Here is a 27,646-nt window from a genome sequence, read left to right on the forward strand (position 1 = left end):
GATATTCAGTTGATTTCCTCACACCTACAGAACAATTTTATAATAGTGGTTTATTTTTTTTTGTGATGGGGCAGACAAGCTAAGGTCAAGCTTTGATCTGAAGATACACTCACTAACTCTGCTGCACTCTTATTTGTCTCATGACAGCCTGAGCTGTGAAGCAACATGCTTACTGTAGGACTCAAACCAAGCGGGTAAAAACCATTTCCTTTATGCAGACACCCTTGGGGTTTTTTGTGTGTGTGTGTGTGTGTGTGTGTGTGTGACACCAGTCAACATTAGTCATTTGAAAACTCCCCACTAAGCCCAGGAGCCCTGCACCTTTCAGTGAATCAGCTTGGAAGCCATTTATACAGCACTCTACCAGAACAAGTATGAACATGGAAGTAAAGGCAGCATGAAGGGACGCCTTTTGAAGGGCTGAAAAAAAAAAAAGAAGAAGACAGATTAACACACAGGAAGTAGGAAGTGTGATCTGCGATATCTCTACTTTGTGTGTGTGTGTGTGTGAGTGTGTATCAATGTGTGTGTGTATGTGCTCCAGTGGGGTGTGAAATGAAACACTGACCCATGCTATGAGTTAAGGACAATGTCTCTGAAACTACCTCGCAACTGGGACTTCAGCACCTTCAAGGCTGAGACAGCTCGGATAGGTAAGCCGGTCGCCGTGCTGCATTCACTGTCAGCAGTGTCAGATCTTTCACTCTTCACATTTTGGGCACTTTAAACTGATTAACAGTAAAATATGTTACAATTCCTAATTTTCCATGAAACCAGGGATGGTACAGAGTAAAAAATTTATCTCAACATAGCACCTTGTGCAATGTGTAGAGATACAGTGCACCTTGTAAAATCTCCCTAGCTGCATGAATATTATTTTGTGAATTAATGGTGTATAAAGTATAATTGAGATAAGATCAGATTGGTGAATTGAAAATGGGTGTTTCATTATATAAAAAGATAAATCCGATAATAACTAGTGACAGATTCTGCAGTCAGTGTGGGATTTTTGGGCATGTTAGTGGCTGCTTGCTACGTGGTGACTATGACTAGAGTTGTTGTGGACCATTTTTTTTTACACAAATCACTGTCATCTAATATAGAAATCCTTATTATTTCAATATTAAAACATAGCTTGACATTTAAAACTTTAAAATGTGTTTCTTACGTCACTCAAAAGTAACTCCCAGTGGCTGCAATAAGACATTGACCAACCTACATCTGTGCATCTGTGCGTGTGTGTGTGCGTGCATCGTGCGTGCGTGCGCAAAACTATTTGCAGTCATGTATTTTAAAGTTAAGCCATACAGCAGTCTAGACTTACTAATACCGTGCTTACCACCATGCTTTGCATAGGGTGGAATCAGTGCAGTAGCCCTGTTTCCTCTCACGCTCGAATGGCACAACAGTTGCAACATTCACATGAAAAAGAGGTTTGCAGACAAGCAGCGACTGGATAAATTCTCTACAGTACAGTCCTGCCATTGTTTACAGCATGCATCAGTTTTGCTCAGTTCAGCTCTGTTATCGTTTTTACAATCAGTGGTACTGGTTGTTCAGCACTGTGGAAGGAAGTTGCTGCCTGTAGTGCATTTATTTTATCTGCTTCATATTGACTGAATCATTATCATGCCCTTGCTTATATGAAAGCATAACTTCCTGGAAGCTGGTGACCCCCTCATGATTCTTTTACTGTGAGATGTTCTGTGGATTATGACAGACTTCATACCCTGGAACTGGAGTGACGCAGGCTTTCAGCAGGAAACTGATGCAAGAGCTCAGTTTCTGCAGAGTGTATGTAACTGTGACTGTGCCCATATATATATGTACATGTGTGTGTCGATAGGATGTGTGCGCACAGTCATACTGCACCTGTCCTTTCGTAAGATTTGAAAGGACAACCATAAACCCGTCAGTGTGTAGGAGTGAATGTTGAATGTTTTACAGAGGACAAACAACCTGACCCTTACTCTTCCTGATGCAGCCAAATCAATCTGCTGTTTCATGCAGGATTACAGCAATAGTTTGACATTTTGTAAAAGTATTTGCTTACTTGTCGAGAGTCACATGAGAAGATCGATACCACTCTCAAGTCTGAGCCTGGCGATGACATAAGGTAACAAAATCCACCTACTAGCAACTCTAAAGCACACTAACACAATATATCTTGTTGGTTTAATCGGCACAAAAAAAGAACTTAACTCAACTTTATTGATATAGCACCTTTTATACAAACATGCGGCCAAAAGTGCTTCACATAGAAGCGTAAAAAAATAATAATTTTATGGGAGGTTATGTGCTCTTATGATGTGTTAATTAGCTTATGAACTTTAGAGGTCTCACCTTCTCAAGTAGAAGTATGAAATGAGAAATTCTTTTGTAATTCTATACATTATATAAAAAGCCTCCATACAGTCAGAGGGGAAGTCTAAATATCATTCTCCTCTGTATCAATCTTGACGTGAGTCAGATGTAAGAGTTGCACTTGACGTAAACTGTTTTTGATTGTGGGCACTGAACACATCTTTGAGGTGTGGTGGAACGGTAGGTTCATTGCAAATTGAGGCCAGTTTAAAGGAGCTGTGTGTTTGTCAGCCGTGGGTGTGGTGTGACATCAGCCTCTGTGTGTGGGCTCATGGTTCCTCAACAGCATTTTAACTTTCCACTAATCAAGGGAGGGTAATGTTATTAAAATTAGACCAAAGGATTGTCAAACCTCTAGGTGGAGACCTTCAAAGTGTCGCTGGCCCTCAGGCAATGATGTGGCAGCTTCCTGTTTACTGCAGTACGGCCTTCTTCTTCTCTTCTCCTCTATCATCTTGCTTAACAGGACATGGTGAATTTAAGAACAACTGAGCAAGTGGGCTCAATCTCAATCCAGCTATCTCTGCAGTCCTACCACCCTGCTTGTTATTCAGACCGTCTCTATCTGACTCTGTCTTCTCTGGGCCACGTAGACCTTTGCTTCTGTTCTTTAATCCCTCCATTAAACCATCCCATTGTGGCCTCTCACAGGAACACTACTCTAAGTTTAACAACTGCCAGTCAAGGGTGACATCTTTCAAAAAATTTAAAATAGTATGTGTCAGTTTCAGTTCAACTTAACCCTACACAGAACTTAACCTGACCTTTCTAGCATATTGTTTGATGGTCTGTCTCTTGCAGACCACCGTGTTATTTGTGTAGAACAATCACAGCTGCATTCATGCATCTTCCACAGGAAACTGGTCAGCTCAGACCAGTAATTTCCTTTCAGTCTGAAACTGTAAAGGTGAGGAACAAAAATAGGCTACAGTGAGGAGGCCCCTCAGCTTTGATAGGCTGATACATATTCATATAAAAAAGAGGAAGCGCTGTGCTGCAGTTGAGTGCAGCGCTGATGTTTTGGTAACATTTCACAGCACCGGCTGTGAGACAGTATCTTAGCGACTGTTGCTCATGACAGTTTTACCAACTGCTTTCTCGTGGTGTCTGGCAGCACGATCGAAGAGTGTGATACCTGGAGAGGGAGGCCCTGGCCCGGGCTCACCGCGTTCCCCCAGGTCCATGGAGAGGCCACTGAAGGCAGGCTGGCTCAAGAAACAGCAGAGGTCTTTAGTCAAGAACTGGCAGCAGCGTTACTTTGTGCTAAGAGGAAGCACTCTGACCTACCACAAAGATGACAAGGAGACCACTGTCCAGGTGAGACGTTGGGAATTCCGTTCTTTTTAGTCCTTCATAATGCTATTATTTTAATTATGATGTATTTTTTTGTCCTCTTTTTGTCATTGGTTAGCATAAACCGCATGTGCACATTATTTCAAAAGCGGTTCACACAAATGTCACATATTCCAAAATGAAAAGGCTGCATAACTTTTTGAATTTGGCACACGCAAATACTTATATGTGAGGATAGGACTGTCATCAAAATCATGTCTATGTCTCAATTACATATTGATGTCTTTCACATTTGGTGATGTTAAGTAATAAAAGCAAACCAGCATTATCTTAAAAACAAAATTTAGTGATCTAAAGCTAATATTTGTTATATTAAATGTCAGATTAATTCTTGGGTTAATAAGAAGTGTGTCCTTTATCATTTCCAATCAACACCACAAACACTCACTTAGCTGTGTGGCTAAATGCACACTTCCTGTCAACAAAACAAGTGATGCTCAAAGCCTCACAAGAGAGGCCTCTTGCCATTGAAAGTCTTTTTTTATACTGTGTGTTTTCTGTTCATCTCTTTAACACTGAATGACCATCCAGCCAAGTATAGTCTTTGCTATCATGCTGTAGCTCTGTCTACAGTTTGTGGGACAAACAGAAGATTCACACTAGTTCATCCTCCCTGTACATGTCGTGCCTGTTTGCAAACTTCCAAAAAAGACTGTTACACTCATTACTAGCTGGGATTTCAGAGGAGGCTACACATGGGGATAACCCCTTACTGTGCTTTAACCATCTATGCAGGGAGCGTAGTCAAATTTGCAGAGTATATTAATGTGTAAAATATCAAAAACAAACAGCATGTATAAAATGTGTTAGGGTCACTTTATGCTGCCAAGTTTGGCTTCTGTTCTGTTCTGTTTTCTTCTCCTCTTACATTTCTCCCATCCTTCTGATTTACTTCCTGATTAGAACTGACTGGCAGTGAATGACACAGGAAGGGAGAGGAGCATTTATAAAAATGTGAAAAAATAAATATATTCCCCATTCAGGAACACTGAACAAGGGCAGGCACATACCTACCACATCATCTGGTTGATGGGCAGGCTTCAAAAGCTACAGAATTATTACTTAAGCAAGTACTCCAAAAGCCCAAGAGTCATTTCTACTTTTGGCTTTGGTTTCAAACAGAAATAACCAAGTTGGTGAAGAAGTGGGCTGTACACATGGGAAATATACTGTACTGTAGGCCTATGTGCTTTAAAGGTCTAGTGTGTAACACTTAGGCGGATCTATTGACAGAAATGTAATACAATATTCATAGGAATGTTTCATTAGTGTGTCATCACCTAAATATAGGAATCATTGTGTTTTTATTATCTAAAAATTAGCCGTTCTTTCTTTTTATACACCGCAGGTTGCTTCCTTTGATATCTGCCACGTTGAACTGCCATGTTTCTATAGTAGCCCAGAATAGACAAACCAAACACTGGCTGTAGATAGGGCCTTTTAGTCCTTTAAAGGTCCAGTGTGTTGGATTTAGTGGCATCTAGTGGTGTAGTTGTACTACTCGGCTACTGCAGAAACATGATGGTTCAATATGGTAAACTCCTGCGTTGTCTGTAGTTAAACAATGCTCATTCTAAGGTAACAAAAACATGATAACTCAGGTGATTATTTACGCATAATACATTCAATTTCTGCCAATAGATCCTCCTAAATGTTATACACTGGACCTTAAATGTAAACAGTGAACTCAAATGAACATGAATAGACCTTAAACCTCTTTCTTTTGTTTTTTTGTATGTTTCTGCAAAAACCCCTGTGATACAGTTTTGCTACATTAAAAAAAACTGTGCTATACATGCAGTGAAAATACCTGCTGAGGCCTTTACTACTTTAAAAAACAGATTACATGACCTCTGGTAAGTCGTAAAGTGAACAGTTAATATTAATGGTATATTCCACCATTATGAATGTCTATGAATGAATGCATCAGTCACTTAGTGATTGGTTTTTGACAGAATTCTGGTATGGACATTACACTAATGTTTTTTTCCCATGTGTTTGTGCTCCTGTTTTTTGGTCTCCAGGGAGTCATCCAGCTGCGGTTCAGTAAAGTGAATGAACTCCCTCTGAGCTCAGATGACCCTGGGAAATACCTTTTTGAGATCATACCACGTAAGCATGGAACCGACTCTCTAAAAGAGAGCAAAACTGACTTTATGCATATTTATTCGAACACGTAAAGATGGTTTTGTGTGTAACAGTGGTACATGGCCTCCCTTCATGGCCTTGAGTCATCTTATTTATTCTTCTTAATAACTTACAGAACAAACCTTTGTTAAACGTTTCCTGTATGTCATTGTTTTTAAGTCTCTTTCCAAACTGCGTTGCATGTCCCTTTCTGTCTGTTTAAGACAGCAAAGTAGGAAGTGAAAAACTACCATGAACTGATATGATATCGTCATCTACTTTGTAAATCTATATATAGATTTTACATTTTCTGACATGCGTATCTGTCCAACTAAAGGTTTTGCTTTACTAAGATGCATTTTTCCAACAATCCCCATCATTTCACAGGTGTATCTGGAGACAGGGAGCGATGTCCATATGTGTTCATGGCAAACTCCCAGAGTGACATGGAGGAGTGGGTCCGCACTCTGCGCAGAGTCATTGGAGTACCAACGAGTGGAGGTTCAGTAAAACCTTATATTGTTATAGAAACTGAGGTTATGTATGACAGTGCAACTATCCTATTTGACCAGACCTTTCAGGACATTAAAGGAACAGTTGTACATTTTGGGAAATACATTTATTTTCTTTCTCTCTTGAGAGATAGATCAACACCACTGTCAAATACGCAATGTCCGTATACTAAATGTGTAGCTGGGGCCAGCAGCTGGTTAGCTTAGCTTTGCATAAAGACTGGAAACAGCCAGGACAAGCGAGCCTGGCTCTGACCAAATGCTAAAAAAATCTGCCTCACCACAACATGTTGTTTTTTAAATGTGTTTTTTGTAGAGATTGAAGAAATTAGAAATAACGTTTCAATCAGTGAGCTTTAGAAGGGCTAGTAGACGTTTTTTGTTTCTTTGGACAGAGCCAGGACAGCTGTGTCCTCCTGTTTCCATTCTTTTTGCTAAGCTACTATAAGCTAACCAGTTGCTGGCTTGTGGCTTCATATCCAGTGTACAGACACAAGAGCGGTATCGGTCTTCTCATCTAACTCTCAGCAAGCAAAAAAGTGTCAAACTATTCCTTTAAAGTTAATGAATAAAAACAGGCAGCAGCCTACAGTAGTTAGAAAGGCCATGTAAAAAACGGACCATAATAGTGTTTATTTGAATGTGCAAAAATGATTTCTGATAATACTGTTCAGACATTACTGGTCCAAGATCTCATTTCTTATCTCTCTGCAGTGTTTGGAAAGGGTCTGATGGACACAGTAACATATGAGCAACGGTTTGGGCCTCAAATGGTGCCAATCCTCATACAGAAGTGTGTGGAGTTCATCAAAGAACATGGCCTGGATGAGGAGGGCATCTTCCGCCTCCCGGGTCAGGACAATGCTGTCAAACAGTTCAGAGACGCCTTTGATGCAGGAGAGAGGCCCTCCTTCCCCAGGTAATGCACTCATGGTACCCTCTGTACAGACTAGAGACCATGTGAACCAGAATCAGAATTAGTCATGAGTTCTGTATTGTCTACCGCAATATTACAGCAGTTGTTTAATGGAAACCCTTAACTGAACTGATTGATTAGTAGTAGCACTGGTTTTATGCATATGTACGTATATGGCATTTATGAAATAAGGTTATTCTGGTTATTGAAATACTGAGTATAAAGTGGTTAGAAAGTGGTTTATTCATCAACAGAGTCTCACATCTCAAAAACCACTCAGGACCAAAACTGTCTATGGAAACCATCATCCCTCTTTTAACCTGGTTGGTGAAAGTATGAGCTTAAGAAAGTTGAACTGCTATATGAGGAGAAAAACGACCTCAATCAAATTTTTTCTGAGAAAGCAAGGAGAGATGAGAGAGATACAGAGTGGCTGATAGATTTTGTGTCTGCTAAGAGCTGAAGGCGATACCACATCCTGTCCTCTGGCAGGCACACAGGAGGAAGCCTGTATTACTCAACATCACAAGGTCCTCTGACAGAGCACTCTTGATTAAAACCATTTAGCCTAATGTGTTTGTCTGTAATCCAGTGTGAGCAGTGTCAAGGCAGCATGAGCTACAGGGAAATGCTTCATGTCAAGTTTCAGGTCAAAATTAAAACAAAGAATACAAGATTTACTGTTTTCCTCTTGAACTGACTCTTGAGTCCAAACAACAAAATTGAATCCGAGCCTGCTGTACTAGTTTCCAAAAGCCCAAAACGAGAACACCTAAATCCTAGAGGACATTGTAAAAAAGATGTTTATACTACATCCCACCATGTAAATGGGTCCAGTAAAATATTTACAAAGATGGAAACACTCGCGCTCAGAGTAAACACCACAGCACACAGTCAATAAGTGTAGAATACGGTGAACATATTTTATTAGATTTAGGCCAGGTCAAAGGCTTCCATACACAGCATGTATGAGCAAAGTGCATATCTATGATGTAGTGTGCAGGCTCCAGTTTTTATAAAATACATGCTAACTCATGCAGCTAACACTGGCTCCATTTACTGGCAAAACTATACACTGGTCTAACATTGTCGTCTGTGCGTCTAAGGTTTAAATGCCATTTAAACTGTAAGTCGATGTCTTTCATTGGATGATATATGTCCTTGCTGCAGTGACACGGATGTCCACACGGTAGCATCACTGCTCAAGCTGTACCTGCGCGAGCTTCCTGAGCCCGTGGTGCCTTGGACTCAGTACCAAGACTTCCTGGACTGCACTAACCTGCTGGACTCCAGCAGCTCGGAGGTATCCTTTATTTTATTTAAAAAAAAGCTACAATATGTCTGTCGTCTGACTGTGTTTGTACTCGAAGGAGAGCTCTTGTGATATTTTGAGAGTGTGTCCTATAACCTCTCACTCATGTGTCCTCTCAGGGTTGGGAAATGTTGGAGAAACAAATCACTCTTCTCCCCAGAATGAACTACAACCTTCTCAGTTATGTCTGCCGGTGAGTAGAAGCAGGAGCACAAAGCATTATGGGACATTCCAGAGAAAAACCTTGGTGGTTAGAGAGAAGATTTCCATAATTGGAAAGATAGTTGCTAACATGTCCTTGAGCAAGACATCAACCTGATCTCACAAACCCTTTTGCAGAGATCAGTTTGAGCTGTTTGCTGATTGTGTCTTTTTGTTTCGCAGGTTTTTATTTGAGGTACAGCTGCACTCCAAGGTGAATAAGATGAACGTGGAGAACCTAGCTACAGTGATGGGCATCAACCTGCTCAAACCTCAGATAGAAGACCCCATCTCGGTGATGAAGGGTAAGAACCCATCATTGATATGTCCTGAACCAAGATGTAGACACATCTGTGTTCTCCTATTACCTTCTAATGCAGCCATAAAAACTGTATTGTTCACAATCTGGAAAACGCCCTGAATCCAAATGATAGCATTTTTATTAAGCAGTGAAAATGACATGTGGCAATACTGTAACATGACTACATCCTTCTCTTTTTTAGACATTATATTTAGTGAAATAAAACAGCCTTTTACAGTTATGTCTTATTTCGATACACTGATGAACTTACATAAACTTTTTATTTCACTAATGCTGGCACATACCGTATTTATGTCTGAGCATACGTATCCGAACTATACAAAATAACAGAAAAAGTCAAAAACAGTATTTCTAAGTAAAATTTCAGAAGACTGAAGAAAGTGAATCAAGAATATACACAAGAACCTGGAGATAAGGCATTTTGATCATAATCGTTTCACATTTGTGTTTGTTTTTCTTCGCAGCGACTCCTCAGATCCAGAAGCTGATGACAGTGATGATCAGACAGCATGAGACTCTGTTTCCCCTCTCCAAAGACGTGCTCCCCTCCCCTCCCTCAAAGAAGGCCGAATGCCAGAAGAACACTCCCCGAAGCTTTGTGGGCTGGGAGTCTGCAGAGGTACGAGCAGCTGACCACACACTGAGCCACAGTCTGTTTTTTAGGGTAAAACTCGAACATATCCTAAAAGGCCAATGGGGGAAAAGAACACATACCAGAATATCCCAAACAATGTGTTAGTAGAAAGAAGTTGCCATGTGTTCAACGTGAAAGTTGGCTGTATTACAAACGCTGCTATTTCCATCGGCTGCGTTGATTCGTTGAACACAGTCAGACACAGTAGGTCAATTTGGTAATGAAGTGTTCAAAACATTGAACAGTTTTTAACAGTGGCTAGAAGACAGAGGTGGCAAAAATGAAATAGCATTAAGCATAAAGACTAGAAATGGGGGAAACAGCTAGCCCAGCTCACTAATTTACACAATCTCTCCACACTTTGATTTTTACATGGATGAACGTATTAATAGTGAACTTTAGAGGGGATGGCAGCAGATTGTGTTACTTTTGGACAGAGCTGGGCTAGCTGTTTCCCCTGTTTCCAGTCTCTAAGCTAAGCTAGCTGTTTGTAGTTTGATATTAAACGGACAGATATGAGAGTGTTATTGATCTTCACATCTCTCAGCAGGAAAGTGAATGAGTTGGCCTTCCAAAATTAAGCTATTTAGGAGGATTTATTGGCATATGGTATGTTTTCAATAGTGTATGATCACCTGAAAATAAGAATAATGTTTGTAACCTTAAAATGAGCCGTTGTGCCTTTTGTGTTTTTGTGAGTGTCACGGCCACCATAGTTTCTCCTACACACTGATTATTTATGTTATAGCTAATAATTTACCAGTAATATAAATTGTATAATAAATATATAGCATGTATGTAGTAATATACATAGGCTATAGTATATATTAATCTTCAGTTATGTGTTTGTCTCAGATGGGTGATGCATCTCTGTCGGAGTCTCCGGAAGAGGAGGAGGACATTGACAGTCCAGGTCCAGACAGAGGAAACTGTGACCCCCAAAACACACTTCAGGAGTCTCTCTCACTCTCCACAGAAGACTGGGTTGGAAGTCCCCGCAAACGCACTCAGACCCTGCCCGCTTTCAACTGCCCCCTAACGGGGATGGCAGCCAAGGCCGATGCCCTCAACCGGTGGAGTCGCATCCAGGAGAGCACGGAGGAGAAGAGTGGGACATTGTCGGAGGATATTTTCAAGATCCTGGACCTCCGGAGTTCAGGTTCATTGTTCGGAGGGTCTCAGATCAGTAACACGGAGGGAGAGGATAGGTTAACAGCCAGGAGAGGAAGTGACAACACAGGTTCTTCTACTGCTGCCTCCCAAAAACCTAACAATGCTTCCCAGCCTGCTCCGGTGCTGTCACATCAGAAGAGTGCAGGTAACCTGACAGTGAGCGGTTCAGTTCAGCAGCTCAACAGCAGGTCTGAGCAGACGAAAGACAGCCAGCAGCTTGTAGGCAGGTGAGGAATCACATGCAGACACACACCAGACAGACCCTCACTAACCCCTACATGTGGTACACACTTTTTAGTTTACACTATTGTCGCTTGACCTCCTTGAGATATTCAGTTTATCTGAAGGATTTTGAAAGGTTTTTCTAATTGTAAGGGTTATAGAACACTTGCAACCCAAGGAGGGGCTAGCAGTCCTTCATTTCACACTTGTAAATCACCAAGATTGTTGTGAAACACTATTTTTTGACAGCTAATTTTGTTTCATATTCAGCCAGCATGTCAACATGCCAGTGAGGTAACAGGTTGATAGTAGTAGCAGTATTTCTTGTTTTGGGAATATTGTAGAAATGAGAGTCACTATCTTGACAGACTAAAGTAGCCCATTGGTCTAGAATAAAAAAAAGTGACAGATAATTCCTGAAAGCAATTAAAACAAGCTGATTTACACTGAAACCGATTTAGTAATCTCTTTTTTTTTTCATTTTACATAAAATGTTATTTTAGGAAATGAATTGATTATTATAATATCTAATAATTATAAATTAGTGCTGACATATTTTTGGACTGGATTCATTCATTGTTTTTGCAATGATGGACATCGTTTCCAGAACATACTAAGTTGCTTTTTTTTCTTTTTCTGAACCCTTTGTGTCTCTCAATGTCTTTCAGTCTGCAGCAGGAGAACAAGGAGCTGAGGGCCACAGTGGCAGAGCTCCAGTCTGCTCTGGAGAAAGATCGCCGCCGTGTGGCTGCTCTGGAGATCTGTCTGAGAAATGCTGAGCGCAGCCGAGACGAGGCCCAGAGACGCAATGAGGAGCTGCAAAGAGACATTCAGCAGTTCCTCACCAGACAGCCACAAGCTCCCACCTAAAAGTAATTTTAAGACTCACTAGTATATGGACATTTAATTTGTTAATCTTAACAGAGCTAATTTCACATGAACTGGTTGTGGAAAATACTGTCATCGTCCAGTGGGATGCTGGATTGTTTCCATTTGAGCCCTGTTTGGTCCTCAAGATAAATGATTGGCTCATTTGTTTGTGCCTGTGAGGAAAGTCTGTTAAGAAGAGATCTAAATAGGCTTTAACATCACTTTTTCCATTAAAGACTTTAAACACAAGTTTGTTCCTCCCTACTGCAGGAGTCATGTCACTGTATATGAACTGCCCGATCCAGCTGTTACACAGGATGTGCTGGAAAAGACCAGGTCAGCTGGACTGAATAATGCAGAACAAATACTATGTGTCATATATGGAGTACTTGACGTTTCATTTCAGTAGTAAATTAATAAAATTAATAAATGTAAGTCTTTTGTTGATGCATGGAATAATCTTACACAACATATTTATTATACCAACACATCAGTATACTTTTTTCTACTTCATTGCTGAAAAACAGTGATGAAAGCCTTCCAGATACATATAAACTGATTACATTTGAAGCATGGTGGGTGAAATAATGGAAGATAAGGCATAAAGAGGCAATGTCTTTGAGGCACCAGGTAGGTCACCTCATAGAGGATGTGTCCCATTTCTCCTTCCAGCCAGTGGCCCTTTGCTGCATGTCATCTCCTCTCTCTCCCTCTTTCCTGTCTTTCTTTCAGCTGTCCTTTTCAAATAAAGGCAGAAAGCCCCCAAAAATTAACAACTCTTTAGCCATGCAGCTCTAACATATACTCACACTGAGCACACTAATATTCTGATGTTTAACAAGTAAAATGTTCCATGTTACCATCTTAATTTAGAGTGCTCGCATTAGTGATAGAGCGATCAATCGGGCTGATTCAGAGGCAAATCTAATCTAAAATCGTTACTGGCTAGTGTTAAATATATATTATTTTGTATAATCTATAGAATAATGCAGCTGATTGATGATGCTTCTCACATACTGTACCCTGCCCTCTAAACACCGGTCACATTCTGAAATCTACAACCCAAAGTATTGTTCTATTTCATTCATTAATAAAAATTCAAGTCATATTGATCAACCACTAGTTTGCATGCCAACATTTGACATTTGACAACAATGATTGCTAACATTGCTCTGTGTCTGCTGTATGTGTAACAGGCAATTTTACATCTGTTATATTGACTTATGGTGATGATATGTCAGTGTTGATCCACTGCAATCATTTAAAGGCTTAGTCTGTAGGATTTAGTGGCATCTAGTGGTGAGGTTGCAGATTGCAATCAACTGAATACCCCTTGCCTCACCCTCCACCTTCAAGCATAGAGGCAAAACTACAGTGGCCACGAAACTTGCAAAAAACGCCCTAACTACAGCCAGTGTTTAGTTTGTCGGTTCTGGGCTACTGTAGAAACACGGTGGTTTAACATGGCAGACTCTGTGGAAGAGGACCCACTCCCTCTGTAGATAAAAATAGCTTATTCTAAGGTAACAAAAACACAATGATTAATATTTTCAGGTGATGTTGTGGTGATCTGGGACTGCATTAGTTTTCAATACCTTTTTCATCTTAAACATCGCAGATGTAAATCATAAAATTCAGATGTTGGATATCAGCACAAAGTCTATTAAAACACTCAGTCTAAAAATAGGAACTCTGGCCATGAATCAACATCTGTTACACAAGGAGGTCCATAATAGAGACCATATGGATGGGACTAACCGACTGTGTGAATGTGTGTTTGTGTGCAAAAGAACATTGCCATTATCAAGCCTTCTTTCTGCCATCAGGAAGATGTGATAGTCTGTTGCGGCAGCAGTTTAACAGTGAGAGATAACAGCACGTCTGTCAACTGTCAGCCTGGCAGATGAGGCAGGAAAAGCTCATTCTTTCCCATCTCTGTGACGCACCGCAATCAGGAGTGTATCTGCAGGTCAGACAAAGAAGCTCAGGAATGAAGGACAGTTATGTAGTGGAATGAGGGTTCAGGTGACAAATGGAATAGTTATTTAAATCTGTTCTCTGAAGCCAACGTGAGTCATTATTAATCTCATCAGAAGGAACACTTTCTTGACCCCAGTCTGCTTCACCATGTACAGTATATCCATACATTTAGTGATGACTTCCTGGATGGTGGAAGTTTTTCCTCCACGAGACACCCAGTTTCCATCACATTAGACTGTCTCGGTTGCTCTATCACTAATCGAAAGGAATGTCTCCAAAATGCTGCGTCAGGACACTCATGAAACTTTGAGAACGTGCCTCATCTATTCTTGCGTTGAACACCCTTGCTCTTGCATTTTTCTAGGAGCCTCTTTTGCTCAGATAACGTATTTCAGACGTGTCCAGTGTCCACTTACCCAAAGGAGGAACCACACACAGAACATTTCACCAAGCACAGCGGGGGCATGATTGTAACTCTGTTAAATAAACATGAAGGATTATTTTGTACTACTGTGTTGACATCCTGAGCAACTTGAAATGTTCTTGAGAGTCAGCTCGGTATCTTTCATCCTCGATCATTAAGGCCTCACACCTCATTGCATTTCAATTTCATTTGGACAAGTGTTGTCTAATAGATATATCCTGTTACATTCAACGGTATCAACAGACCCTTGGTGTATTTTGTCAAAAAGAAATGGTCAATGGAGCCTAGACAGCAGCTCGCAGAACTCCACCATTTACAGAGCAAATAAACAAATGAAGAATATCAACCCTGGAGCACCCACCCAAACAAAATAACGCTTCCACAAGGAAGAGGCTACAGGACAGTGTTTACAAAATCCTCATTAAGGAAGTTGTGAGATAACACACGCTCATGTGCATCACACAAAGTTGAAGGCACGCACGCACGCACACACACACACACACCAGCAAAGAGACCATAAGCACTGAGCAATGCAGAGCCCACCATATCATAGATAAGAGACAGAAAAAAAGAACTGGGCAGAAGAGAGCAGAGCACAGAAAGAGACTGACAGAGGAGAGGACACAACAGAGATGACTCAGACGGACAAAGTCAAGCCTTGGCCACCCTGTCACCGGAACTGCAGCCCTGTCGCAAAGGACATCAAAAGGTGTGCATGAGAATAAATGCTGTGAGATCTGGAAGAGAGCAGCAGGAATACACACTCCTGCAGAGAGGCTCACAGTGGTCAGTGCAAGGGTCAGCAACACTACTGTCTACTGCCAGGGAACCAGAACTTTCCATAGCCTGCAGATGAACTGACCACAATTTAAAGTAACGTGTGGATTAAGGCATTCAGGGATTACAATCATTTTGTTTTTACTGTTGCAAAAGCCAATCCATAGATAATCCCAGAGGGCATAATAGAAAGCTGCAGATTGTCTTTCCCATGGCGTGCATTTGGATCTCTCAACTGGGAACCATCTGCAGCTTCAAGACTTGGCTCTTGCTGTTTTCAATCCTGCTGCTCCAGGGGCCTTTATGTGGACAGAGCAGCCCGATCTCCAGCACTCATCAGAGGCATCGCCCTGCTCCGGGGCTGGGAGATGGGCATGGAGGTGTGGTGGATCCGTCATTGCTGGAGCAGGGCAACAACATGAACATGCAGAGCCTGCTGGAAAGCCTGAAGGAACAGTTTCTGCGGACTTTCAACCTCTCAGGCTTGGGTCCTCCTGCCCTGCCTCCTGGAAGCATTCGCGAAGAGCCTCCTGAGTACATGATGGAGCTCTACAACCGTTTTGCTAATGACCGCACTGCCATGCCCACTGCCAACATCATCCGCAGCTTCAAAAATGAAGGTAAAGATCCTCTGCTCCATATGATGATGATGCCCCTGTTGATCATATAGATTGATTAAAAATTAGAACTTTTTCCTTCTTAGTTGCTGCCATGTTTACATTTTTCATTGAATGATTAATTACTCATCACTCACTGGTCTGCAAGGTCAAAGACTGTAAGTAGTGAAACTGGGAGCAAGGATCTTCATGTATATATGTACCGGTTTTATGTAGACTATCTTCAAGTATGTACGAACAAATATTTTGTCCAAATCCAAGCCTTAGTCATGACCCTGTTCCTTGTTACTTCTCTTTGCAAGGCAGTATTCATATCAAAATGTTATTCTTTTTTTTTTTTTAATGCAACAGCTTGTAATAAAATTAAGATAATAGTTAAATACATCCAAATTAGGAATGAAATTGAAGATCAAATTCTCTATACAGTTTGGTCAAGAAAGCATTAGCATTTGTTGCAGAACTCAGCTCAAAACCTCATTAAAAAGACTACACAAAATGTACATTAATGTTTTTTTCTCTTTTCCAGATTCATCTCCCAGTGCTGTGGGTGTTGGAGGAGTGAGGCGTCACCCACTCCTATTCAATGTGTCAGTCCCACATCATGAACGTATCACAGCAGCCGAGCTTCGCCTCTACACCCTTGTCCAGACTGACCGCCATCTCTATGCTGGTGTCGACCGTAAAGTCACTATCTACGAACTGGAATTGCATGACAGAGACAACAACTTGACCGATGAGAACACCATGAGAGGCGATGGATTCATAGAGGAAGGAGAGCGGATAGAGCTGGTGGAGTTGGCTTCACGCCAGGTCTATGGCACCGATAACGGCTGGGAGGCCTTTGACCTCACTGCTGCTGTTCAACGCTGGCGCAAATCTGACCGTGGCACTACGCACCAGTTGGAAGTGCACATTGCCAGCATGGGTAATGAAGATACTGTTCAAGGTATGACAGGGGACAACAAAGACAGGGATCCACCTGAAGGGGACATGAAGATTGACACCAGCCCTGAAGAAAAACACAAACCTCTGCTGATTGTTTTCTCTGATGACCAAAGTAGTGATCACCGTGATGACAAGCGTGAGCTGAACGAGATGATTGACCATGAAACCTCTAACATGGTTCTCCAGAACGACTTGGGGACAGGTCTGAATGGTCTGTGGGGGGAGCTGGGGAGGGACAGGGATGGAGGAGATGAAGAAGTTGAGCCAGATGAAGAGGACCTCATCCAAATGCGCTCCAATCTGATCTATGACACTGCATCTCGCATCCGTCGCAATGCCAAGGGAAACCACTGCAAGAAACAATCTCTATATGTGGAGTTCAAAGATATTGGATGGGACAGTTGGATCCTTGCACCACCTGGTTATGATGCCTTTGAGTGCACTGGCATTTGTTCTTTCCCGCTGACGAAACACGTCACACCCACAAAGCATGCCATTGTCCAGACATTGGTCAACATCAACAGTCCTCAGAAGGCGGCACGAGCTTGTTGCGTGCCCACCAAGCTGGACCCTATCTCCCTGCTGTATCTGGATGACACAGGCGTGGTCACCTACAAGTACAAGTTTGAAGGTATGGTGGTGGCTGAGTGTGGCTGCAGATAGTCCATGCTTAGCTATAGAACTAACGATGAAACCGGAGATAAGCCAAAAGTATCTTCAACAAAAGGGCAATTGTTGGAATCTCTGTAAGGGGACTCAGTGAAATTGGAAGTGAACTTTCACTATTCATGAAACTATGTGCGCTCCAAAAGAATGACTGTCTTGTTTTAAACTACAAAACAGAAACAAGTGCTTTATCATACATGGCCAAAGGCATGAATATCCATTGACATCAGTCAAACAGTAGAGGTACAGTGTGCCGGAGATTTACAGTCAACATGGTGCCCAAAGTGAGACACAAGATTTCCCAAGGGACCGAACCAAGCACATCGTACAGTGTGTACGGCCTGGTGGGAACTAGTGGACCAGTTATCCCCCTTCCTCCCCTTCCTCCCCTACCCCCTGACATCTGTCTTCCTCTCCACTTATCTCTGGCCTCCCCACTCGATGCAAACACTAATCAGCACTTCATGTGTCCCGGCGCAGTGAAATGACCTCCCTGAGGCAACCTGACAAGACATGAACTCTCCAGGCCGACCTCCTGCCTCCTGCAGCCTCCTGATACTAAGGCGCTGTGCAGGAGTCGTAGTGGCAGGGTTATCTATCCAAACCCTGTTTCCCACTTCACATGCTTCTTTTCCACCCCCCCCGAGCTACAGCGATAGCAAGGTGTGGGTGTTTGAGAAACATGTATGCCACCACTTGCGCATGGAGAACTGGACGCCATTCTGGTGAACTTTTGAGGTGGTGGGATAGGGCAGTGGGACAAGACAAGGGGGCAGGGGTTTTCCACATTCCTAGGCAACAAACAATCTTAACTGGCTCAACTCATTGACCTAGCACCATGTGCCCCCAATATATCTCTGACTCCTCAGTTGTGTCACTTTTATGGTCAAAATGGCCTTCTGGGACATTTATTTTATGTATTTGGCCAAAATCAAGAGTTGAAAAAAGGTTGCATTTGCTTTCGAATATCAAAAGGAAATACAGCTACAGTTTTAAAAAGAAACCCTTTTGATACCTCTGCTGCTTGTGTCAAAATAAAGACTATTTATTGTTCTAATTTATTAATTTTTACAACTGAGTAGACAACTAAATATGAACCTTTGTAAGTTACTTAGTGTAGAGCAGGTTTTGTATCAGTGCATTTGCAGCACAAAATGAATTTTGTTGGGAAATGGTTTGGAGAAATGGTAACAATTTCTAAAACAATAAAGATCAATTACTTAACAAATACTAAATGAAAAGTCTCCTTAACTATGAATGAATTGCTGAAGAAGGTTTACACACCATGTTATTCACAATGTCCTTAGATGAGCTCATATCAAGATGAATGTAAATATTTGGAGCTAGAATGCCACACTGATCCATTTTCCACATTGCAATGATCAATCAAAACATCTTGATCTATCAACTTAACTTTCCATTATTTTAGGAAGAAGCTACTAGACCAGTCATACAATACATTTCTGACAGTCCAACAGTATCAGCTCACAGGCCATAGTTCATACATGACACACAAACAAAGAACCATGGGAAACTGAGTGGAAGACCCGCTAATGAACGAAATGGATGGCCTGTTGCTCACACTGACAGCTAGCAGATGCAAGCAGTTGTGATGGAAAACCTGTTTGTGAAAAGAAAATGTGAACAAAAAACCAAACAATGATCTGGACTCCAGTATCTCTTTCTTTTCCCACTAAATCGTCTATGGATGTTAAACCAGATTGCAAGAGCATTGTGTTATTCATGTACCAACGCACACACAAGATAAAGGATACAGATCAGATTAATGCTCGGAAATGTGTAAAACTTTCTATTATTCATTTGTTGTTAAGAATGTGTGTCACACATAATGTTTTATGAAAGGTGAGAGGTCTGTGCTGTTTGGGTAAATCCCATCGCTAGCAGCAGAATTGAGGTCAAAGATGAAAATCAGAGACGCACAATGAGATATGGATAGTAGGTAGAGATCTAACAGAAAACATGATATTATATTGGAGAGAGTGAGCTAATACTCATGCCAGGCTGCTTTACAAACCGGTTAAAGATACAGTTTGATCTATTGAAAAAATACACTCCTTAAACTTACTTTCTTCACCAAATTTGATTGTGTGTAAGGCTACAACCTGAGTCAACAGTTAGCTTAGCTTAGCATTAAGACTAAAAGAAGGAGGAAACAGCTAGGCTAGCACAAAAAAAAAGGCTGCCTACTGGCACATGTGATGAATCCATACAAAATAATTCAGCTAACAAACAGAAAATATATGGGGGATTATATGCTGGACTGTTTCTTTGCCATGTTCAATGGATTCCTGGAGTCTTGTCATTGCTGTAAGGTTGTCAGGCAATTGTCTGAGAATTATTTAGCTTTAGAAGTGCTGGTGCTAGCTGTTAGCCTTTATGCTAAGCTAAGCTAACTGTCTCCATGCTGTAGCTTCATACTTAAATGGACAGAGAGGAGAGTGGTATCAATCCTCTCATCTAACTCTAGTCAAGAGAGCAATTACGCACATTTCCTTTAAGAAGCTTTGACCAATAGTAATGTTATAGTCACTAAATTAGTTTCTAAAAAGGCAGGCGAGAGGTATGTCTGGGGTACATATAACTTATGCAATCATAATACCATTGCTACATTGTCGCAAAATAATAGTAACAATTATTTAATAATAATGATTATGTAATACTTCTGCTGCTTCTGTGGATGATATATTAAAATTCTAATATGAAACTTTATGTGCTGCACACACACTGATTTCTCATCTATATGCAGTCAGACAGTGTGTCGCAAATAAAGTTACAGTTTCAGAAGTTTATTATAGTAATTCTGCCAGTTAAAAGCTTCCTAAAAAAAGTCTTTGGCAACAGCCCGCTGATGGCAAGTGCACTGAGATGTTTCAAAAAGCAAACAAGTCAGACACTCTCATGTAAGATGAGAGCAGGGGTTGTCTAAAAATGGTTATGGACCAGAGGGCAAGAACCTCAGTTACTGTGACAACAGGCACTCTCAGCTATGTGAAGCTCTCTAATTGAATATTTACAGAATGGTGGAAGAAATATGAATCTGGCCTTTGTCACTGAATGGCAAAGTTTCAGAAAATATGATGAAATACGAAGTCTTTAGTATTCGCTCTGATGATAAGGACTGGTGGCTCTGCGCTTTTTCTAACTCTTGTTTTGACATGGCTTCATCTGTCAAAAGAATTTTAATCCCACTTCTTGTCGTTACGCTGGAGTTTGTGTAGGATTTAGCCTACGTGATTAATTTAGGAGCACACCTATCAGCATATAAACAAACTGAACAGTTCCCAATGTACAGACGGTTCAGTGCTTCAGACTCCTGTAACGCTCCAGTGCCTGAAATCATGATGTTCGCTGCAGGAAGTCTGTGAAAAGACACTGTGAACGTGTGTTTTGGTGTGTGTCATCCAAAGCTTCATGACTCGCCCTGACTCTGACGTGGGGTCTGTAATAGGGCCTGATTGTTTCCGTTTTGGGTCACATCTTTATCATTCAATCTCTTGGGAACACAACCACCCAGTACTCATTCCTTATTCTTTCCTTGAATCCCTGCGCTTCCCATGAATAGTACACTTTGCTCAACAATTACTTTATAACTTTATGAAGTGTCTCCAAATGTGTAAACACCTTTTAACATTTCGTTGCGAAATTTCAAAAAGTCCATTGAAAGAGTCACTAATGAAAAACAGATGTTCTGGTTCACATGCTTACGCAAGCTAAAAACTACCCACAGACCGATTTCTCTCCAAACAGTTCAGTCAGGACAATAAAAACTGTACACCAAGCACTGTCATTCTTCATTTAAAGTAATAACTTTCAATCACCAGAGACCCTCTGTATAAAGAATATATTATCAGTTGTAATCAGGTTAGGTAAATCTTATTATATATCTGCATTAGTGTTGTATTATTATGTTGAAACCATGGTGAAAAAGACACAGGTAAAGTAACGATACATAAACTATCTCTCAAGAAGAATTGCATTTGTCCCCCCCATGGTGAGTCATTATGTGCTAGACCCCACATGTCACTTTGATGAAGTGTAGGAAACTTTAACAATCTCTCCTGTGAAAACAGCATGAGGGTCAAAAGAGAGATAACTACAAATCCTCTGGCATGATCCCAGCTGAATTCTGTAGAAATTAAAGCCTGAGGATGATTAAATGATTAGATTTTAAGGGTTTATTTGACGACAATGACTCTGTAATAAAAAGAAAAGGTTGCAATTGCAAATAGTAACTGAAAGGCTTCTCATCTCTAAAAACATGTGGTTTTGATTTAGTCGAATCTCTGTGGAACCAGTTTACAGAGAGTGTTGTCATCTGAGAGGCCCAGGGCATATAAAGCAGTAACCGCAACAGCACAAGAGAAACCTGAACCCGACGTGAACAATAACACCCCTAGTCCGCTTTCAGAGGTTTTCTCATGCTTATCAAGCCCAATGTTTAACATGTTTTTGAGATTTTTTTTAACAGAAATGGGGATTCATGAAAAAACTTTGCCATCATGTATAATGACCAAATATAGCATTTAATATAACAAAGTCTGTACAAAATGTTCATCAAGATCAAGAAGATATATGGTACAAATAATACAACAGCTTTGGCTAAAACAGGAATGTTCACTATAAACATTTACATTATTCTTACATTGTAGAGAGTTCCACTAAAATATTGAGGTTTTGCAAAAAACTGCAAGACTAACTTTCCTGCCAAGAAAATTAGATTTTTGATTTGAAGATTGATCAGCCAGTTTAGTTTAGCTTATCATAAAGACTAGAAACAAGTGGAAGAAGACCCAACAACCAGGACCTAAAGGTCACCAGTTAACACATTATATGTCTTTTGTTTAATCTGTACAAAAATGTGTGGTTATATGGATTGTTATATATGCTGGACTATTTTGTGGCCAGGTGGAGTCTCCACTGAGCCAATTTAGCTGTTTTCAGTCTTTGTGCTAAACCAAACTAAGCTGCTAGTTGTAGCTTCTAGTTTACTGCACAGACTTGAGAGTAGTCTTCTCATCCAACTTTGCAAGAAAGAGTGTATCTCAAAATGTCAGACTACTGTATTTCTTCAAAATGTTTGTAAAGTATCCAGGCATGAGTGAATATCAGCTCACTGCAACCATTAAAACATATCTGTAGTTTTCCCTTTAACATATGATCATTGTCCAAAATGAATCTGTCACATATTATCTGCCTAACATATGAAAACATTTAAATCCATCCAAAGACACACCCATGTCATGAGGGGAACTCAGTCACACATTATTTCAGGCATTTGTTCATTGTTTTTTTCTTATTGTGTCATCCCTGCGCTCTCCTCATCTCGTGCTGTGTTCACTTGCTGTAGAACAGCTGTAGATAAAGTGCTTAACAAATAAAGTTGGATTGGATTGGATTGGATGAGCGTCCAACTGAACTCAGAGATCATTGACAAGGAAACACACAGTGTATAATTAATTAATTATACATATTTGAATTGTTCTTTATTATAAATGGAATTTTGTGGTCACAACTCTCAAAATGTCTTGATACTGCAGGATATATGACTGAATGGTTGGTTTGCTGTAAACTGTGGGAACACATGTCCTTTGTGAAGTGTGCGTATTAAAAGCAGGAACAATCAAAGTCTGCAGAAAACATCCTTCATTGCATCTTGACAGTTTTGCTGAAACTTCAGCAGTCCCCAGTTTGCTGCATCATGCAACGGTTTTGTCACTCTGGTGAATACTGCCCTGATGCACGGTATGTGCCAAAGAGGTGGTCCCAGTGTGTGAAGTAGGGGGCGTAGTTTCCCCTGAAGATAACGTGGTGGGCTTGGTGGTAGGGGGCTCCACCCAGACAGGGCAGCAGTCTGTGCAGAGCCCAGGGCAGGTCGTAGCCACAGTGGTCCTCCACCGCCAGCCAGCTGTTGAGGAGGTGGAAGAGGGCTTCGCTCAGAGGGTGGCAGCCCACCACCCAGGCACTGCTCAGAGCCAGCAGCAGCAGAGACAGCAGCTCGGCTGCACTGGCATCCTGAGCTGCCAGAGCGAAGGTTACATGGTGCTGGTGGTGCAGCTGGTGAACACTGCAGTAGAGCCAAGGAAACCTGATGAGAAGCAGACAAAAATCTGTTTCTGTTTATATTTACTGCAAAGTCACTACAATATTCCCAGGATTGTATGTCACTATGTCGGTGGTTGTGTACTCAGTAGAAAATCAGTTCTACTACTACTGCCACTACAACTACTTATACTACAACTATTACTAATAATGTTGCATCTTGTAGAAAAACAACTCAGGACACCTATGGTCACCTAGCAATTTCAGGTTAAAGGGGCACTGATTTTAAACATGAAGGTCGGTTTACTTGTCCATGATGATGTCACAGAGATGTCACCAGGGTTATCTGAGACTTAAAATTTTTAGTAGACTGCCTGTGTTACAAAATGGGGCAGTGGGATTTGAAAGGCATGAACATTTACCTGAAACAAGGGGGCTAAAACAAGAATAGCAAATTAGTTGCATTTTGGGACATTTTTGGAGCTTGACCTGCTGGCTACCAAAAGTCAGGATATTTTGGGCTTTGCTGCTATAGTGATCATTCTTTTCATGTCTGTCTCTCTTAACTGTGACCTATAGTACATGATCTCCTGCAGTCTATTAGTCTGAAGATAAAGTGAAAAGTGTTGTTGTTTGCCTTTCTAATACCACTTTATTACATTAACCAAACTGTTGTGAGCTCATCACATCCACTCATCTGTTCTCCATGAGCTGTATATATATGGAGCTGGATCTGAACAAATGATTTTGGTATGGGAAGGTAAAGCAGCATCATTGGTGGAGAAAATACTCAATTCCATTACTTAATTAAAAGTAGAAGTAATATTGCTGTCTGATAAGTTTTAAAGCTGTTTTTATTGAAACAAAATAACCATATTTCCAATAAACAAATACACATGAGCAGTGTTGGGCTAGTTACTCAAAGAACGTAATTTATTGCTCTTTTCAAAAGTAATATTATTACTTCACCTATCACTCCCTGTCAACAGTCATAAGTTACAATACTAGTTTAATTACTTTTCTGCTACTCCCTACAAAAATTGGTAATGGTGTTCTTTCTCCCCAAAATTCAGATTTACGCTGATTAAAATCAGTTTGTTAAAATCAAAGTTATGGAATATTTCCAGCTGCTGACTGTAAGCATTCCCATTTTCCAAATTACTTTCCTCCGTGATTACAAAAATGAATCCAAGGATGTGAATGGCCTGTTGGATTTCATATCAGTAGGAGGAGACAACAAAAGTAAGGTTATAACTAATTCAGTTTTGGGGAGTAACTATAATATTTTTACTGAAATGTATTAGTAATTAATTACACTACTAGTTACTTTCAGAATAATTTGTATCAGGAGGGAACGATCGGTATACTGGGAGGTAATCGCTGACTTTGTCAACTGGTGTGAGTTAAACCAGCTTCATATAAATTCCAGCAAGACAAAGGAGATGATTACACTGGTGAACATCCAGGATTTGGACATAGAAAAGGTTGGAACTTACAAATACCTGGGTGTTCCCCTCAACAATAAACTGGACTGGTCTAACAACGCAGATGTCCTGTACAAGAAGGGCTAAAGTCGTCTTCATCTGCTGAAGAGACTGAGGTCCTTTGGTGTGTGCAGTAGTCTGTTGGGGAGCTGGAAGCATTGAGAGGGACAGAAAGAGACTCAACAAACTGGCTATGAGAGCTAGTTCTGTCCTGGACTGCCCTCTAGACTCCACAAAGGAGGTGGGCCAGAGAAGAATGTCAGTCAAGCTTGCGTCAATCATGCACAACACCTTTCACTCCTTGCATGAGACTGTGGGGGCCCTACAGCTGTCAGACTCTTGAACTCAGCAACCACATAAGGTAGCTCTGTTTGTCTCTGCCAACACTTATCTCCGTCACTTTTTGCACTATTTAATATACTGTTTGCACATACATCAGTACACATACTAGTACACTACTTTCACATACGTATATTTATACTATATAATTTCCTACATGCCACTATGAGTATTACACCTGTACTGTATATTCATAGCCCTGTCTATAGCCTATTTTTTCCACTAGTCTATACGGCTGTATATATATTTTTTGTCCTGTGCAATTATTTATTTTACACCATGCCACTACCTCCTGCTGTAACCTGTGCAATATTCCATATCAGTCGCATCTGTAAAAAAAAGCTGTATATAGTGTAGCTACACACAACTCTTATTCTCTTATTCTATTTTCATTATATCTTGTATTTTTCTGTCCTATTTTTATGTGTATTTTCTTGTCTGTTGTGTTGTATCTGAAGCTGCTGTAGCGAGTATATTCCCCCAGTGTCTGATCAATCTTATCTTATCTTACTGGGTAAAGTAATATCATGACTGCAATAGTATTACCAGTAATGAGTTACTGCCCAACACTTCACATTAGACTGACAGAATATAGATTCGTTCAGCAGAAAATTTCAATTCTCAAGTACACATAGCTCAGAATTGTACTTGGGTAAATGTACTTGGGCTACGTTCACACTGGAAGTCGTCGCACTCAATTCTGATTTATTGCTCAGATCTGATCAGATCTTTGTTTGGCTGTTCACATTATTTTATAAACCGCGCTGTCCTGGACCTGATCTGGACCACATATGAAAGCGGCTCAAATCCGTTCTATGTAATTTGTGCTGTTCACACCGTGATGAGAAGTACAGATCTGACTCACACCGAGCACGCTGCTCACCTGTGCATGAAGAAGTGCCATATGAAGAAGAGCATGTCAAACAGCAGAAAGCATGCGAAGACCTCCACGAAGAGCCGCCAGCAGGACGGAGCCACCTCCGGTAACGTGGGGCTCCTCAGAATCTGAAACAGCGCGGTGGCGGGGAGGACGGAGGTCAGGTATCTGTACAGCACCCTCCAGAAACAGTCAAACCATCGTTTGAGAGACGGCGGCGGACCCGAGCGTGTAGGGATCCTCCACATCTGGACCCGCGGACAGACGCTGGCCAGTGCGTCCAGCGCGAGGAAAGGTGCGCAAAGCAGGACGTGCGTCAAGAAAGCGTAGGTCGCGGGCAGGTAAGGAGACAGCAAGATTTCCTCCTGCTCTGCCCTCACATACTCCCACAGCCCCTGCAGGACAGGCGCGTATGCCTCTCCATGCTCCGTGGAGGGTGCATTCATCACGGCTTCCTTCACCACGCGTCCTACATCACCTTCTTCTTACAAAAACTACAAAACTATGTTCTGAAGCAAAGCAGCTGATATCCTCACATAAGTTATATGTCCTCACTCCTGGACAGTCTCTCCCACATTGTTAGAAAAAGTTCATTTGGGTGTTTTTCCCTTGCTGCTGCTCCGCTGCTTCCAGCAGCCGACTCACACTGCTGGAGAAAGCTTTATTACTGTGGTAGGAGGGGCCCCGCTTACACACGCGTTTAAATATGTAAAGCTAATTAAAAGTGTCTTTCTCTCCTATTTCAACAAAGTAACAGTGAATAGTTAAAGTATAATCTAATTCCCCAGATAGGACCCCTCCTGAGTGAGTAGGCTGCTGGAAACGCAGGGGCTTTCTGTGGGAAGACTGTAGCCTTGGATGACATTATCTCAGCTATGGGGACACAGAAACTAGATCCAGCTTAGATTTTGATGTTTTTTTCAATTTGGGGATTTTCCAGGAATAAGAGACAATTTCAGCCCAGTCAGAACAAGAACAGTTCTAAGGCTGGCAGTGTGAACGAATGATCTGGTGGATAATTCAGAGAATTAAACTGAAACCATTTCAATTTCACTGAGTTTCTTTTGAATTTCTTTCTTAGTGACGTTAATAAAATCAAATGAATCTTTGCGAACGTCTGTGATACACGACTGCTTTACTGTGCTACTAAGTGGGCAAATGCCAGACAAAGGTCCATTTTTTATTCTGAGTGAGTTGGCTGTAATTTGATTAACTGCACATTTGTGTGGGAAGAAATATGTGCCACCAAAGTACAATGTCTTTACTAAGGTGGAGCCTGCTGAAAAAAAGAATCCCTCAGTATCAAAAGTTCATTTCTAAAGTTTTGCTGCTGGACACAAGATGTCTCCTACTTCACTGTCAAGTCCATTCTCAGTGGATGTGCACTGGTGGCTTTATGTTCCTACATCACACTGTACAAGTTGCATACTGGACCAGGACTGACTATGTGTGATGTCACAAATCATGTGTG

At 41.1% G+C, this 27,646-nt stretch overlaps 3 protein-coding genes across 6 annotated transcripts; 2 read left to right on the forward strand and 1 right to left on the reverse strand.

The window, feature by feature from the left end:
- The first annotated feature begins 289 nt into the window (after window positions 1-289).
- arhgap25 (Rho GTPase activating protein 25) lies at window positions 290-12,441 on the forward strand. 3 transcript variants are annotated; one of them, XM_051421392.1, is made up of 12 exons: window positions 290-653; window positions 3,479-3,681; window positions 5,742-5,829; window positions 6,232-6,345; window positions 7,071-7,275; window positions 8,443-8,575; window positions 8,704-8,777; window positions 8,969-9,090; window positions 9,572-9,726; window positions 10,597-11,141; window positions 11,805-12,008; window positions 12,277-12,441. In XM_051421392.1, exons 1-11 carry the CDS (start codon window positions 590-592, stop codon window positions 12,004-12,006), a joined length of 1,905 nt encoding a protein of 634 aa, XP_051277352.1. In that variant the 5' UTR covers window positions 290-589; the 3' UTR covers window positions 12,007-12,008; window positions 12,277-12,441. The 3 variants fall into 3 exon arrangements, with proteins under 3 accessions (XP_051277352.1, XP_051277351.1, XP_051277353.1); XM_051421391.1 differs by having other exon boundaries at window positions 291-653; window positions 11,805-12,441; XM_051421393.1 differs by lacking the exon at window positions 290-653 and adding an exon at window positions 693-2,116 and having other exon boundaries at window positions 11,805-12,441.
- A 137-nt stretch (window positions 12,442-12,578) lies between these two features.
- Window positions 12,579-18,472, forward strand: bmp10 (bone morphogenetic protein 10). The gene is made up of 2 exons (XM_051421399.1): window positions 12,579-15,807; window positions 16,331-18,472. Exons 1-2 carry the CDS (start codon window positions 15,399-15,401, stop codon window positions 17,410-17,412), a joined length of 1,491 nt encoding a protein of 496 aa, XP_051277359.1. The 5' UTR covers window positions 12,579-15,398; the 3' UTR covers window positions 17,413-18,472.
- A 3,124-nt stretch (window positions 18,473-21,596) lies between these two features.
- Window positions 21,597-27,052, reverse strand: ch25hl3 (cholesterol 25-hydroxylase like 3). 2 transcript variants are annotated; one of them, XM_051421408.1, is made up of 2 exons: window positions 26,182-27,052; window positions 21,597-23,500 (listed from the first exon to the last, which is right to left on the reverse strand). In XM_051421408.1, exons 1-2 carry the CDS (start codon window positions 26,619-26,621, stop codon window positions 23,149-23,151), a joined length of 792 nt encoding a protein of 263 aa, XP_051277368.1. In that variant the 5' UTR covers window positions 26,622-27,052; the 3' UTR covers window positions 21,597-23,148. The 2 variants fall into 2 exon arrangements, with proteins under 2 accessions (XP_051277368.1, XP_051277367.1); XM_051421407.1 differs by having other exon boundaries at window positions 21,597-23,521; window positions 26,182-27,005.
- Between the last annotated feature and the right edge of the window lie 594 nt (window positions 27,053-27,646).

The sequence above is a fragment of the Dicentrarchus labrax genome, unplaced genomic scaffold (genome assembly GCF_905237075.1).
Source record: "Dicentrarchus labrax unplaced genomic scaffold, dlabrax2021, whole genome shotgun sequence".
NCBI lineage: Eukaryota > Metazoa > Chordata > Actinopteri > Moronidae > Dicentrarchus > Dicentrarchus labrax.